At 34.3% G+C, this 16,827-nt stretch overlaps 1 protein-coding gene across 1 annotated transcript in view; it reads left to right on the top strand.

The window, feature by feature from the left end:
• The first annotated feature begins 2,104 nt into the window (after nucleotides 1–2,104).
• Gycbeta100B (guanylate cyclase soluble subunit beta-1-like) overlaps nucleotides 2,105–16,827 on the top strand; it is a 55,852-nt gene continuing 41,129 nt past the window's right edge. Inside the window, exons 1-2 of the mRNA XM_023161876.2 lie at nucleotides 2,105–2,245; nucleotides 16,257–16,330. Coding sequence (XP_023017644.2) covers nucleotides 2,243–2,245; nucleotides 16,257–16,330 — 77 coding nt within the window. The 5' untranslated portion in view covers nucleotides 2,105–2,242. The remainder of the gene's footprint in view (nucleotides 2,246–16,256; nucleotides 16,331–16,827) is intronic.

The raw sequence follows: 16,827 nt of genomic DNA, 5'->3' as shown, positions 1-16,827 counted from the left end.
TCGATTATCTTCAAAAAAAAACATAACAGGAGCATACTACGCATCATCAAGAAATTCCTGTTTCACCAAGACAACACGCCGTCTCACACCTCAGTGGTTGCTCAAAATATCACCGACAAAATCTTTCAAATAACTATTTTCGAATTCAAATGATCATATTGATAGGAGCCAGGAGCTTCCAACGCCGCTTGACTATCCAAAACTATTTTTATTGACTCATGTATGAGGATGGATTTTCCCAATGTCTCTGCACACAATTCAACTGCGTAAATTTTTGCTTTAAATACAGTCACATAGATTCCTAAGCAGGTTGATATCTCTGTCCTGGGCCTGCGACTGAAAACACCTGCACCAGAACCTCATGGAGTTTTTGATCCATCTGTGAACCAACATCTATCTGCTCTTGATACTTGACTGAAAACACCTGCATCAGAACCTGATGGAGTTTTTGATTCATCTGTGAACCAACATCTATCTGCTCTTGATAATTCCTTATCTCGGAGGATCCAGTCCTTTATACCCGGGAACAGAGACAGTTTGTATTTGAAAGTTGGAGGCATGAAATCAAAGGTCACTTTCAGAATGCTGTGACTTCCAGTGTCAACCGACCCAAGTGAGCGTTCAAGGTGCCTATTTTATCAAGGACAATGCCAAAGTATCTCACCTACGTTCCAAATGAAATGACCTCACCATTGAACGGGAGTGGCGTTAAATTCTCCAATTTTCTCCTCCTGGTAGAGGAGATTATCACAGTTTTGCTGGGTTTGACCGGCATTTAGTCCCTCAGGCACCAACTGTGAACAACGTCCATCGTACTTTGGAGGATATTACAAGCTACCCTTTCCGACGTAGACCTTGCCAAGGTGATAATGTCATCTTGGCAAGGTCTATGTCGGCCTCGCCTTGATGAGTCCTAGTTGCAATTCTGTTTACCAGCATGGCGTAGATCCAGCCAGTTATTGTTGGTTCTATGCCTTTCCTAGCAGGAATGATCCTATAGATTTGGGTAGAATAGCTCCTTCAACATCAAGAAATACAGCAACCACAATCTCCTTATTGTCAAGGGATTGGTGCAAAATCTGTCGATTTGCCGGTTTGATAAGCATACTGGTGGCTATTCAGGGGGGGATGCATATAATGCCATCCTCCTGATGGGTCCATCCAGTATCGTCTCAAGTCCTTCCAACAGGAAGGATGTAAGGCTTATAGGTCATACCGATTTAGGGTGAGTGTGTTTTCGAGCCACTTTAGGTATACTATATACCACCAACTGGGTGGTATATAATTTCACTCCAGACGGGCTCAATTTGAAGGGTCGAAACAACTTGATAGCCCATTCGAATGCAGGTGCTGTGATAACCTTCTTGACGATTTCCCAATCCCTCTTTTTTGGGCGTTTAGCTCCCTTGAAGATGAGAGGTCTGTTGTTATTAGGAGTCAGATTTCCAGGAAAGCTCTAACATATCTTTACTAGAGGTCGTGAATGTTCGTTCAATCCACCCAATTTCAGCAGTTGACTCCTCTAGAAAGAAACCTTCCACTTACCTGATGACCAGACTGATAGTTTCACATGAGTTTAGATAAAAACTAATTGAAGATTTGAATATCGTAAAAAAAAATTTCAACAAATCCAGTGAATGGACATGCGATAAACTATTTATCAACTTCCACATTGATGATAATATAACAGGTGCAACTATTGAGTTATTGAGTTGGTGAAATTTATTTTCATGATGTTCAAAAATTTTCAATTAGTTTTTACCTACACTCAAATGAAATTAAATCATGCATAAATAGGTAGGCATGGATGAAGTGAAAACGCATTGTATAGCGAAACACATGTGCGGTTTAATAAACTGTTTAATGTTACTTGAGTATGGACTTGCAGAACAATAATTTTGTAAACTGAGAACTTGAAACTATCGGTCGATATAGTGAAACCTTTTTTCAAATATTCAACCTATCTTTCTGAAAGCGATTTCCTACAGGTGCAGAAGCCTAACGACAGTCCCTTAGTTTTTTTCGCTACCGTTCATATCATATAGAAATATCAAAAACCACTCGAAGCCAAGACTCCTGGTGCATTTGGTGTAGTCCTTCCTGCGACTCGACAACTGTGTCGGCGCAGGACAGAAATCGATTTCAGTCTGAAATATAGGCGAACCAGCGGTTTTCAGTGTTCCCTTTCAGTCTTGCCAACGATTATCGCGAGTTTTGGATTGTTTGTCAACATCTTAGGAAGATGGTGAGTAAACATTTATTTCATAACATCAAGTTTCGGAGTGGTGGTTGAGTAGTTTGTCGATTGGTGACAGAAACTATTGATGCTCGAAAAAAGGTTGGAAAATTGGCCTTGTTACTGCTCCTCTATTTATGAGGGTTCTTTGCCTTGAGAATATAGGATTTCATTTAAATATTTTGCGTAATATCGAGCTTCCATTAGAAGTTTGAGATGTAAAAGTGGAACTATCATTGAAGGCATCATGTAAATGTTTCAAACACCAGTGAATTGGGATTTTCCGAAATATTCTCCAACATTCAGTATACCTTTTACAAATGTGGCATGTCAAAATTGAATTCATTTTATATAACCTTTCCATATTTGGATTCTATCAGAATAATGTCAGAACGTTGGTCTATTCAATTTCTTATTAATGGAAAAAACACATTTTGTAAATTTTGAAAATTTTCGATTCTTCACTATCGACTAATAATTCATCCACAATCTTTCATCCTGCAACTGGGACAAAAACAAAAAAAACTTGATTTTTTTCGAATGGAACCCTGAATTTTTCCTAATCAAGATGGAACTTCAATTCATATTTTTTTCTTCAGAATGCGAAGCTGTTTAGTTATTTACAGTGCATTTCTTCAATACCCCCCCCCTTTTATTTTTTTCACTAATTTATTTCACTTTCAAATTCGTTACCAAAGTTTTTGCTGGAGAATTTTGATGTTGAATATAATATAGTTTCCGAAACTATTTTTTTGTAACTCCCGGATCGCTATATACAGTGCATTTCTTCAATACCTCCCCCGTTCATTTTTTGAACGGGTCAACTCAAAAAACTAAAATTTGAAATAATAAAATTAATGCATGAATACTTTATTTAGAAGTGAATTTGACAGATGAAACTTTCAAGAATGCGACTGAGCGCCATCTGGAAAAAAAAAGTAATGGAAAGGGGGATCTTGTGACATATGTTTTTGAAGCTCCTGAGAAATGCTCCATAACTCTAGAATATAATGTTAATATCTTTAACTGCTACAAAATGGCGGAACTCCTAATCATTGCCTGAATACATTGCCCTTAAACTACATAATATGGAGGTAATAAGCTTGAGGTCAGTTCGGAATATGCTCGAAATAGTTGCCTCCAACTCATTGACATATGAACAGCCTATCCGATATTTCACGCCGAACATTTTCGAACACATTAACGTCAATATCTCTACAAATTTTATTATTCTCTGCCGTATATCCAATATAGAAGCAGGTTCAGTTTCGTACACCTTTTGCTTTGAATAGCCCAATAAAAAAAGGGCAAAGGTGTCAAATCTGGCGAGCGGGCTGGCCATTCTGTAGGACCTCGTCGGCCAATCCAATGACCGGGAAATGTAGTATCCAAATAGTTTATTACTTGTCTGAAGTAATGTGGTGGTGCTCTATCTTGTTGGAATACAATATCCATATCGAATTCATTACGATTCGCTTCGACAATTTCAGTAATGAGAGGGTCAACAGTAGTTTCCAGCATATTCAAATACAGTTTCCCTTTTAAATTTCGATCCTACAATATGATTTCACAATATTCCTGCCCAAACGTTGATTTTTTCTGGATATTGGGTATGTGTTTCTCGGAAAACGTGAGGGTTGGTGTCATTCCAATGACGGCAATTTTGTCTGTGAACATTGCCGTTTGAAAAAAATGTACATTCGTCACTGAAATAAATATTGTGGAGTTATGTAGGATGCCTTTAAATGGTGGTTTCTGTCATGATTTCGCAGAATTCTATGGATGATACCAATTCCTCTTCAAAAGTCTTCACAAAGTAGAAGGAAATACCTTACAAACATTCGCGATGAAATAAGTAGACTGTTCAGGATATACTACCATCTCACTAATTATTTGTACTTGCTGGAATGGACGGATGACCTGGGGGCTTCTACCGGTAGTTGTGAATTTGGATACAAGTTTCCTCAAATATTTTCTACAGATAGAACGATTCGGAAAACGTTCTTTGAAAATCCTTTCGGTCTCGTGAAAGTTGCGCGTCGCACCGTAAATATAAATCACTTCAATTCAATTTAATTTCCAAACCATTCTAGAGATTATTGACTTGGTGCCTTCCTACTAGTGAAACCTAAAACTAAATGATAATATTCTAACTGAACAATTAAGTTCACTGTCGTACTGACATTTTTTACGTTTTTATAAACAAAAATTAACTCAAAAAACCTCATCGGGTTGTTGGAATTGCCATATTGCAGATGAAAAGGAATATTTCTAGAAATATCGATATTAATGTGTTTGTCTTCAGAAAATTTTTTGAAGTATTTGTCAGGAGCTTCAAAATGATGTGTCACAAGACCCCCCTTTCTATTCAATTTTTTCCCAAAAGGCGCCCAGTCGCCATATTGAAAGTTTCATCTGTGAGTTTCATTTCAAAATGAAGTGTTCACGCATTAATTTTATTATCCCAAGTTATAATTTTTTTAGTTGATCCGTTCCAAAAATGAAAGGGGGGGAAGTATTGAAGAAATGCACTGTATATAGCGATCCAGGAGTTATAAGAAAATAGTTTCGAAAACTATATTATTTTCAACTTCAAAATTCTGCAGCAAAAACTTTGTTTACGACTTTGGAAGTGAAATGAATTCGAGAAAAGTTGATGGATTTTCCGGTAGTATACCCTTTCCTGCGAAAATGGGGGATTATCATTTTTTCAAGAGACTCTACTGTGAAGTCTGTAATTGAACACAAAAATAACAGTAAATCATCATAGACCAAAAATTTACAATAGATTTCACATTGTTAGGTTGAATCTATGAATTAACCTAACGATCACTTGGTAAGAAATAGATGAGAAAATAATGAATCCTCCAGTATATAAGTCGAATGGATTTTCAACAACGACTAAACATAATCATTTCAAATATTTTTCTGCGAAGGATTACTTTGTCAATAAATCTGTGTTCTTCTGTTTCTATGGTATAACTCCCTCCAACTCCTGGGTATATTCTCATAAAAATATTTAGTGTTTCATTGAAAAAAAAACAACAAAAATCGTTATTCGGTATTCAGAAAATATATATTCCGAGAAACTTTGTTCAGTTATCAAGAGTTTTTCGGAATATATATTTTCTTGATAACTGAACAGAGTTTTGAAATGAGTTTTCATTCACTGAAAATGTGTATAGATAAATAAAATAATATTTCGAAGTTATTTTGGGTATAAAGAAGGCATTCGGTATACACCCGTATAAGTTATACCAGGCTTCTACAGCATACCCTGTATATCGGAAAATATTCCAGAAGCATACAATGCATTGGTATATGAAACTTTCATGTGAAACTTTTTCGATTACTTCACTACTTCATTTCAAACTTTTAATGGAGTGACTCACAATTTTATAATAATAATTTCTTATATATCATCATATTTTAATTTCGTTTATATTGAAAGGGGTTATATTTTTAAGAGTGACTAATTTTTGAGGAAGGAAGTTTTTGGCTTTCTACTACTCCATCTTGATATATTTTTTGTATCAAAATGGAGCAGTAGAAAGCCAAAAACATTCTTAAGTTTCGTTATTTCGTTACGACTGAAATCTGTAGTTTTTTCAATAGCTCAGGATGTTTATCAGAAAAAAATCAAGGAATTTTGTGTACCTCAATGACCTCTTCATGAATTCGAATGAATTTTTTATGGACCCCAGTAGTTTTTTTTCAAATTTGAGGATACAGTTTCTAATCATCTGAAAGAACAATTCGTTCAGGCCAGTCTCAACTCGCCGCACTGTAGGTTAATGGACTGACACTCATCACTCCCTTGGCTAATACCACGAAGGGTGTTGGATTTATTCGATGAAGTTATTCCTGCATATACTGTTGACGACACAACTGTCGCAATAGATTTTCAATTATTGGAACACACTTGTGATTTGTGATAGACCTCGGATTATTGAGAAAGTCATAAGGTAATAAATGAACAGATTGCGAAGAATGAAACAAGTACCTACAGTATGTACTGGGTTATGAAATTTTTAGTCTCTTATCACTGACACCTCTCTTTTTTTCACGAACACTGATGCTGCAAAATTTTAGTTGGAGACCAAAACATCATAAGCAACTCTGGTGGCCTGGAATATTGAAGATGGTGCAATAAATTTTCTCTTCTCTTGCACGTGAAATATTCAGCTATATGTTCAGAAATATTTCTGTGATTCTTCTTTTGGAAGCATTCTTTTGAATTACTCTTCCGAAAGGACTTTTTCAAATGAATATAATCAATATGTATGATCAAAATAGCTTTCAGTCGTGTTCATATCAACTACTTAGTAGAACTGTATAGCGAATCACGTGTTGCGGTTTTTTTACTCGTTGGAGAAAATCACACAGTAAATTTTTACTTGATTTTGGCTGTTCATCAAGTATTGGCCAAGTCCATTACGAATATAATCAATTGAATCCTTCATGTAATTAGTATTTATTACTGCTACTCCTTAGAGGAAACTGGTTCCGCTTGCAAATCAGCTTATCGTTCTTCATGTTTTCTGAAATTTCAGAGATACAGCTGTTTTAGCAATTACTCTTGACTTCGAATCTGGGTATTCTATTCAGGTGGTACTATATTGGGTGTCCTAATTATGAGTAGGGTAATTACCCTCAGCTCCCCTTATTCAATCAGGCTGTTCAGTTTTATTTGCAAAAAGATTGATGAACGTTTTCGTTTGATAGATACAATACATCTTCTGGTATAGAATGAATCTACTTTTCTCACACACTAGAACCAGATCACTTTGAAAACTTAAACCGATATAGTCATCTTCGGATGATGACTTGTTTATCGAAATGCTAGTCGAGATGAACTGCTCTAGTACTGGTGTGTGGAGAAAGCATTTTCATTGGAATCTTTCCGTTGATTTTTGTTTCATCACTGATGCCAGTGGTATATAATTTGATCGAATTTCCATTGTTGGAATATATTCTCATGTATCTTCTCAATCCTTCACTTTCAAAATAATAACGTCATCGTTTCCAGTTTTCTCGGGGTTCTTTTCAGTCCTAAGTTAATTCAGACTCATATTTTTTTTGACTTCAAACTGATAGTATACACGGCGTACTTTTTATCTTTAGGTTAGGTTCAACAAACTTTATCTCAATATGAACCACAAATAGGCAATGGTTGAGAGATCTGATATAACGTTGGGTTATTCAGAAACAGGCGAGTAATTTTTGCTCCTGCAACTCAATTTACGCTGATAGTTGGTCTATTATTTCCAATATTGATGAACCAAAGCCAACTATAAGTAACCTATTTCCTATTTTTTGACCACGTGTCGTTCCAAATATCCTACATAGAGATGCAAACTTCCGCCTCTTGATGAATAGAATATACAGTTTTAATTGGATTGACAGTGAATTCTTTCTTTCCAGTCCATCTTTGAATTGAGTTAAGGACTGATGGCATTAGTTTTGTTGTGATCCTAAGATACTTTCCATAACCTAATGATGACTAGATTATTTGTCTCCGCCTGGGAACATTCTCTCTACAACACTTTTACTTGAATTGTTTCCTTTTCGAGGGAAGTTACAAGTATGCGCCTGTGTATTCACTGCAAATATTCACTTGATCACTATTGCTGGTTCATCATGGACTGACGTCCTTCAACACTTTCGTTATTTTGTCAGTGTTCATAGTTCTCAAGCCACCATTTGCTATTTCCAGACAGAAAACACTTGAAAATGTAAAGTCATGTATCAACCTCAACAATTTCATGGAGTTCTTATTTATTCTGTTGCCATTCCCAAAGGCGTGTAAGGCGACTAGATTTTTATGGTCTCTGCAATCGGATATATAATGTATGTTCTTTGAAACGAGTTCTAATGGCTTACTCAATCTGAACAATATATTTTATGTCACTGCTCATTTCATATATCATCATACAGGCTGATTCACGGTGGATGGCACATTAGACGTTTCTGGTGAACCAGACAACGGATCACTTTGAAAATTTAATGAGGACATATTCGGACATTCTTTAGCCAACTAAAATATTTTCGACAATGCGGTGTTGCCGCTTCTATTAGAAAGCAGTAGCAACTTTGATTTTTCAAATAGAACACTCTGTATATAATATTATTTTTGGAATCTTCAACAATTGCCCGACAACTTCTAAAAATGCCGATATCTTTTAGTTAAGAAGTACTATGATATCGAAATTTGGTTTGGAGTTAGGTGATACTTGGATACTTCCCACACGTCAGCCTAATCTCCGTTACTTCAATACAGGGTGGTAAAAAAATACAGTTTTTTCGTTTGCTTGAAAAAGTTGCTGAAATATGATTATTTTAAATGGAACACCCTGTATGTTATTGAAAATTCGGAAAGCTGCTGAAATTTGCTTTCTTTCTATGCATATCATACCTATACCTAACTAGTCAAGTTTCGGACTTATGAACATTTATTTGTGAAAATGTCCCTTCAGAATGGTATTTCCATTCGGTATTTGGTAAGCAGGCCATGATTACTATTTGACAGTAGCGTTGTGACATTCTTCTAATAATATCGACATTTTCGTCACTTCAGAAGTTGCAAATACCTTCAAAACGATGGAACAAAACTACTCAAACGAAGTTCTTATGAATTTGTTTATTATTTTTGGACAGTGTGACAAAATTATCAGCAGAACATGTAGAAAGTTCAATGAAATGTATCCGAATCTACCGCCAATGAACCTCAAGAAATTTATACGAATTCAGAACAATTTCAATATGTTTGGATAAACTTTAAAAAAGCACCAAGAAACTTGAAATTGGAAATATTGATATGAATAATTATAAAAAAATAAAACAATCATGTGGAATATTTCAAAGAGATTCCAAAAATAATATTATATACAGAGTGTTCCATTTGAAAAATCAAAGTTGCTACTGCTTTCTAATAGAAGCGGCAACACCGCATTGTCGAAAATATTTTAGTTGGCTAGAGAATGTCCGAATATGCCCTCCATTAAATTTTCAAAGTGATCCGTTGTCTGGTTCACCAGAAACGTCTAATGTGCCATCCACCGTGAATCAGCCTGTATATTGTTTCATTCACCAACATATCGTCTTCAGGATGACTTAATATTTGTTGAAGTGAGCAAGATGTTTTGAAACTGGAAGCAATTATATTCTAAGCCATTGACCCTCAGCTTCAGTTTCCATCAACTATGGATGACACCGACTTGATTGGTGAAATCTGCGTCGAAAAGAGTGATGCAGTTCTGGTTTTGGAAAAAGTGCTAGTTGTGAAAAATGTTCTAAATAATATTTCCATTCGCCGTTTCGAATATTACCGAAATGAGTTCTATATAAAATGGGAAATATCTTTGATAACGATAATTTATATTTACGATATAATAGAGCAAAACATTATTTTATGATACGATAATTACATCGTTATTACTGTATTGAATTCAGACCATATATAACAACAAACTGTACACAATAACCGTATTCAAATAATCCTCTGAATAATTCACTCCCTTTATCTAGACGAGGTCTATTGTGATAATGATTTCATGTATGAATAATGTTCAATTGAATTTGTGCAGACAAAAGTTCATATATAGGTACTAAACAAATATAGAGGGTATTGGTTTACAATATTCAAAGTTGAGTTTACCATAAATCATTCAACTTATTACAGGGTGGATGAAGTTAAATTACAGAACTGTTTTATCAAGCCAATAGAAAATGATCAACTGATTATCAAATTTTTTCATGTGTACAATTATTCATATTCGTGAATTAGGTTATATTCCTTTCTTGAGTATTTTATCGCAAAATAAGCGTGTTTCATTTCACATGAATATTTTTTTGTCCTTCTTGGTAAAGATATATCTTCTCATACTAACAAAATTGCAGAATGTTAGAAAATAGTCAGAAGAATGTGTTGATTCTACAGAGAAATTTGAATTATTGATTTTGTTGTAACTAAATGTGCCTTATTTGTTTTCAAATATTGATTAATGAACTTCCAACCAATATGTATGTGAAATATTTGGGTTTTTCATCACAAAAAAAGTTAGGGGTGGTAATTGTTGTGATTTTTGAAAAGATACGTTCGAAAAATTCAACTGATGATGATTTTCTTTGAGGAATAGATTTGAATCGCAGGAGATTACATTCATTTGGAAAAATGTTCTCAGGAAGTTCATTCCATATGAACGTAGCTCTACAAACAGTGAAGTTTGAGGCGTACTGAGTTGAACCCCAAAACTGTGATCACTCACAGTCCGTTGTGTATTTCTGATATGTACATCTCTTGATGGAATCAGATGTATCAAGTCACTTGAACACCTCCCGTTTAAAGTATCAATGAAAGAGAGACAAATCTCCAATGTTCCGGACTATCAAGGTTGCAAGTTGATGTTTCTGTCTCTAATCAGATGAATAGTTTTTTTCTGAATGGAATAGAGCAGGTTCAGGGTATGTTTAGGGGCGGAACTACATACATGTGAACACTCCAAAGAAGGTCTAACCTGGGCTTTATGAAGCATCAAAAGTTGCTGAGGTTTGCTTTCAAGCTTTTGAGAAGCAGCCTGCTTCAATTGGATGAAATTCTAGCATTCTTTCTCGAGAGAAGAAGTTTCTCGTCAATCATTCTAGCGAGTAATGGGATACCATACTTTTTCTATGACCTTTATCAGGAACATTTCGGAATAAGAAGAAGAATGTGATGAATACATCGATTGAGAAAAATACCAATAACAAAAATTACGTATTATTTCAAATAGTTGGAATATTGAAGCTACGCTTTTCTTTGACTCATCCAAGGCATTTGACTAAATAGATATAGATTTTTAATATACTTACAAATAAATCATATGCAATAGGTATTAGAGGAACATTTCTTGCATGGATAATATCATATATGAAGTTCAGGAAATTATATGTGACATGGGATGATACAAGCTCTGTTATATTCAAAGTAGATATTGGAGTTTCACAGGGCTCAGTTTTGGGACCACTGATTTTTCTTATTTATGTCAGTGATTCACCACAACGTGTAGATACAAATTCAATATCACTCTTTGCCGATGATACTGAAGTCTCAGAAGGAGCTGATAGTCCTGCGGAACTACAGTCAAAACTGAACACAATAAGTCGTAAATTTACGAAATGGTGTCACACAAATAAACTTATAATCAATGCCGACAACACAGTGTTAGTTCAATCCTTCAACCGAAGACACTTAGAGCTTTTACAGGTTGATATAAATAATGTCACTATCTATCCATCGGAAACCACAAAATTTTTAGGACTTCATATATGTATATTCTGGGTTGAGTTAACAAGTTCACATAAATTATGTTTGCAAGAGAATCAACACCGGTTTTTACGCATTGGTACAACTTGGAAAGGTTATGAATGAAGAGCATTTGTTGAACATTTACTATGCGATGGTTTATTCAGTACTATCTTACTTATGGGGAGAGGGGATTAACACCAGTCGGGCATCCATCTCTCAAAAAAGGATAATACGTATGTTGTATGGTCTTCGACACACAGATTTCTGTAGACCCATTTTTAGGGAAAGAAAAATTTTAACGCTACCATCTATATACATTTATAATTGTCTGATTTTTGTAAAAAAGAAGGAGTCTGAATTTGAAATTGATTCAGAGTGTCACAATTACCCAACAAAAAATGAAAATCTAATCGAACTGCAGGAACATCGTATGAGATTGTTTCAAAAATCACTCTCTTCAGCAGGCTCAAAGTTATTCAATTGTCTGCCTTCAAATATAAAGAGTATCCCATTAATATCTACTTTCAAACGGAAAGTTAAAGAATTCCTTTCAGTTAGAGGAATGTTTTTATTCTATTAATGAGTATTTTGAGTATACTTCAAAATAATTGTGATCAATGTACTGTAGTCTAAATGTCATTTATTAACACCGTCTTATACATCTACATGTTTTTATTTTACTTGACGTTTGCTATATCATTGATAAATTATCATTTCAAAGAAATAAATACATTATTATCACTATTATTATTGAGTGGTTGAAAAAATTTAAAACTACCGTAGCTCAGACTTGAGCAAAATGAAAGTTTGCAACTTTTCGTGAAAGAGATCTCCCTGATAAACTATCATGGAAACATCCTTCCATTCGAACTTTCAATTGTTTTTTATCTTTTTTCTGATAATGTCAAAGAGAAGTGGAGATATATTTGGAAAAAAATCATAAAGCCTTGTTTCAAACGATTACTCAAAAGGTTAATTTCATATTTGCTGATATCTCCATCAATTTGTTTCGCCTCCCGAATAACTGGTTCCAATCATCGTCTCATATTTCTCCTAAATCGTGCTAATAAACGAGATAAGCACCAATTCAGACCCTCAATTTCTCCATAAACCACAGACACCATCTTCAAATTACGGATTCAAATTACACCACTTGAATTTACAAAACAATGTATGCACTTCCAAGGATACGCCAGGGAGCCGTGTAATTAGACTTGCAAATTTTGCAGTGGTATTATTAACACTGTAAACGGGAAGCAAAAGTGAGAAACATCTCGTTAACGAGACCATAATAGCTATTTTAGGTTACATGTTTTATTCAGAGGAAGTCATTTATGGAACTATCCGCAGATGTTAGACAGTTGAATAATGGAGAAATTGTAGAAATGAAACCAGGAATTTGTATTTTTTTTTATAGTTACGACGTTTATATCAAATGGTGGAGTTATCACAAGATATTTTTCAAAAATACACCTCTAACAGACCTCTTCTTCACTGATAAATATGAGTTCTGAAATGATACATTGTGAGTTCAATTGATAATGGAAGAGTGAGGTTTTCGAACCTGTACTTTTTGAAAGGTATTATGATCAAAGAGGGTTTAAGAGTGGGGCAGCTGTCTGCAGAAAAAAACCTGTTCATCAACAGAAGGCTAAAAAGACACTCTCAACACTCTTTCTCTCTCTAGGTTTTCTTGATTTCAACACAACTAATCGAATCCCAGACACTTTGCTGTCTGGGTAGGATCTTTCCTGCACTGACGAGAGGTAATACCTCGAAACATCGGTCTACAGGGGATCTATTTGAACAATTTCAGCATGGCCCTGCTGCGGGATGAACGAGACTAGCCTCTGTGAGGAATCTTGCATGAATTTCTGTAGTATATTATTCAATATCCAGCGTGGCTTTAACCGGGGAAGTAGTTGTTTTTTGACAAACGTTTACCACATTCCACTGTGTAGGTAGTTGGGAGAGATTAATATTTCGAAATCCATTTCGAAATATTCATTTCCTTATGAAAATAAAATTATTGAATATTGAAAAGAAGAGCTGAAAATAATAATTATATTGAGCAATAGATAGAATATAATGTGAATAAGTAAAAAATTGAACTAAAGAAGCAAGATATTGAAAAAATTAACTTCATTTGGTGAAGTAACTTGGTTTGAATTTTTTTTATTTTTTATTTTTTTTTTTTTGATTATTCAATTCTCAATGGTTTGCTCATTTTCATTATATTGTATTTATTGCAAAATATTTTTGTTATTTTCAGCTACTCATTTTGATTTGTGATTTCATTTGTTTTTTCAGAGATTCAAAATCACATTATATCATATCAAACAATGGAAATTCGAACTATTAAAATTCACTCTTTTCAATACTGGTACAATTTGATAAAAATATCAATCTTGGAGCGTACAATGAAATTACCATAAATATCAATCAGGTAACCCTATGTGACGCCACTGGAAATTAAAAAAACAATATTTTTAGTAAAATTTTTACACCCCGTTACTCGGAAACGGAGTACCTAACTTAGGAAATATGTTCATCAAAACTTTTTTTATGAAATATGACAAGAAATCACCACATTGAATTTCATTTATTTATTCATTTATTTATTACACAAATAGGGATACAAACAGAATAAATCCAAAAAATATCCTCATTTCACTGTGTACATCACACTATATAGTAATGAATATTAACAAAAAATAAAAAAAAACAGTATATGAAGAACCGATAACTAATTATGAATAAAAATAGATTTCCCATACTTTTTGAATTTGAGGAAAGGCAACCTCAGTTTTTCAATTTCATTGCAATGAGTATTGAAGGATCTGACAATTCTGCATAAAGGAGAGTTTTTTCCTGAATTGATTTTTCTAAATGAGGTTGCAGAGAGATCATGGTTTCGCCAGTCTCTGCAAGGTGTATTCAATGAAATTTTTGTTATCAACGTAGAACAATCGACACGTTTATTGAATAATTTGTACAGCATCATTATATCTGACATTTCTCTTGTCAGAGATTTCCATTGAAAATATTGTGGACTCCAAACGACAGATGCAAAGTTCAAACGACTATATACATAAAAGTAATATAGATTAAGAAGTGTTTTTGCATTTCTGAAATGTCTTGTATTTCTCTTAATGAAACCCAATAAACGATTACACATATTAACGGTCTTCTCAATGTGAGATTTAAAAATCATTTTGGAATCCATTATCACTTCCAAACCACGTACTTCATTAACTTTTTTGATTGTGTGATTTCCTATTTGATATTGGAAATCAATGGGATTTCTATTTCAGGTGAAAGTTATTTTGTGACATTTATCGAGATTTAACTATAGGCTACTATTGCCACAGATTGCTGATAATGGTTCCAGATCATTTTGCAATCTGTCACAGCGCTGGATTTCTTTGATGGTTAGATAAATCTTGAGGTAATTGGCATATAAGTTGGAATGTTGAAATATTTCAACAATATTGTTAATATAAATTTTAAAAAGTGATGGTCCCAAGTGACTCCCCTGTGGAACACCCGATGTAACCACAAAAGTTTCTGACTGGTAACCGTTAACATCCACAATTTGATGCCTTCCTGTAATGTATGACGATTTACACACCAGAAGATGCCAATCTATCCCGATCTCCGCAAGTCCTTCAATGATCAAGTTGTGACTTATTTTATTGAAAGCCTTGCTGAAATCCGTATAGATCACATCCACTTGCATCAGATCATCCAAACTCTCAAACACATAATCTGTAAACTCGATTAAATTAGGATCAATGTATCTACAGGGGAAAAAACCATGTTGTTGTACTATTATTTCATTTTGTGCATGATCTAAAATAATTCTCTGCATAATTTTTTCAAACAATTTTCCGGGAATGCATAGTTTGCTAATAGGTCTATAATTCTAAACGTTACGCTTATCACCACCTTTGAGGAGTGGCATGACGATAGAAGATTTCCACTTACTAGGAAATCTTCCTGTCTGTAGAGATAAATTATAGATGTGAAAAAGGGGTGGTGATAAGTTCTGTTTACATTTTTTTATAAATATCCCTGATATGCCATCTGGACCAGGACACTTCCGTATGTTTATATCATTAATCGCTTCAGAAATTTGCTGTTCAGAAATGCTAACAGAGTACTCAAGATTATCATTAAACATCAGACGATCATTTGCAAGCGGGTCGTGAATATATACACTCTTAAAATACTTGGAAAATAATTCACATATGCCTTCTCCGGTGTCTGCTCACAGATCATCTGAAAATACTGATTGAGGTATATTCGAATTATTTTGTTTTTTTTTATTTTATATACTTTCAGAAACTTCTAGAATCAATGAGGATTTCATTTTCGATATTATTTATATAGTTATCGTAATACCTTTGAATCAACCGTTAGGAATGTCTACGTAATTGAGAAAAAAAGTTGTCCTGCATATTTTTTAAATCTTTTGTGTACTTTATTTTTTTCAATTATAGTGTGTATAGTATCCATCATGAAGTAAGTTGGGAATTTTCTTTTGAGTTTATATGTCGGTACATTTCTTTTTATCACATCATCGATTTTTTGATAGAAATAATGACATTATTTGAGTTACACCCTGTAAATGTAACGAAAATACTTTTATTGAGTCTGTATTGCTTAGCAATATGTTCCTTTGAGAATTTCCCTCGTTGAAAATGTTGAATGATGATATTTTTTTATTTTCAGTATGGTTTCGTCAACTATGCACTGGAACTACTCGTTACGAAGACATTCGGTGACGAAACATGGGAGATCATCAAGTAAGTCTTGAAATAACAATTCATAATTATATAAGGTGGGCTGAAAAGTTCGTGAGATCACAAACAGATGGCGCTACTAGTATGACATCCATATCATTTTCAGTTAACCGTAACACGTGTACAAATTCCACAGCTGACGGACTATTAGTTTGTGCGATAGAATAAAATATTTAGAGTGAAACAACTCTTGTTAGTTTGATGATGAAAAGGAATTTCGTGCCGTTGAAGCCAAAGCTTGACTTGATAAACATTATTTGGAAAATCATCCGTTGAGAAGTGGTTTCCTGAGTTTTAACGGGGTGAAATGAGCCACGAAGACGATGCACGCCCCAAAAAGTCTGTTACCGACGAAAACATCATGAAAGTACAAAATCATTTTGGATGATCGCAAACTGAAATTGATCAAGATAGCTGAGGCTTCAAACATATATCGCGCATGAATATTTGGGTATGCGAAAGCTCTGTGCCGTGCGAGCTCACAATCGAAGAAAAATAAC

This window comes from Leptinotarsa decemlineata, unplaced genomic scaffold (assembly GCF_025532065.1).
Source record: "Leptinotarsa decemlineata unplaced genomic scaffold, Ldec_3_MD MMD2_tig00026328_RagTag_RagTag, whole genome shotgun sequence".
NCBI classification, from domain to species: Eukaryota; Metazoa; Arthropoda; class Insecta; order Coleoptera; family Chrysomelidae; genus Leptinotarsa; species Leptinotarsa decemlineata.
The sequence above is the reverse complement of the archived record's forward strand: the minus strand, read 5'-3'. Positions and strand labels throughout refer to the sequence as shown.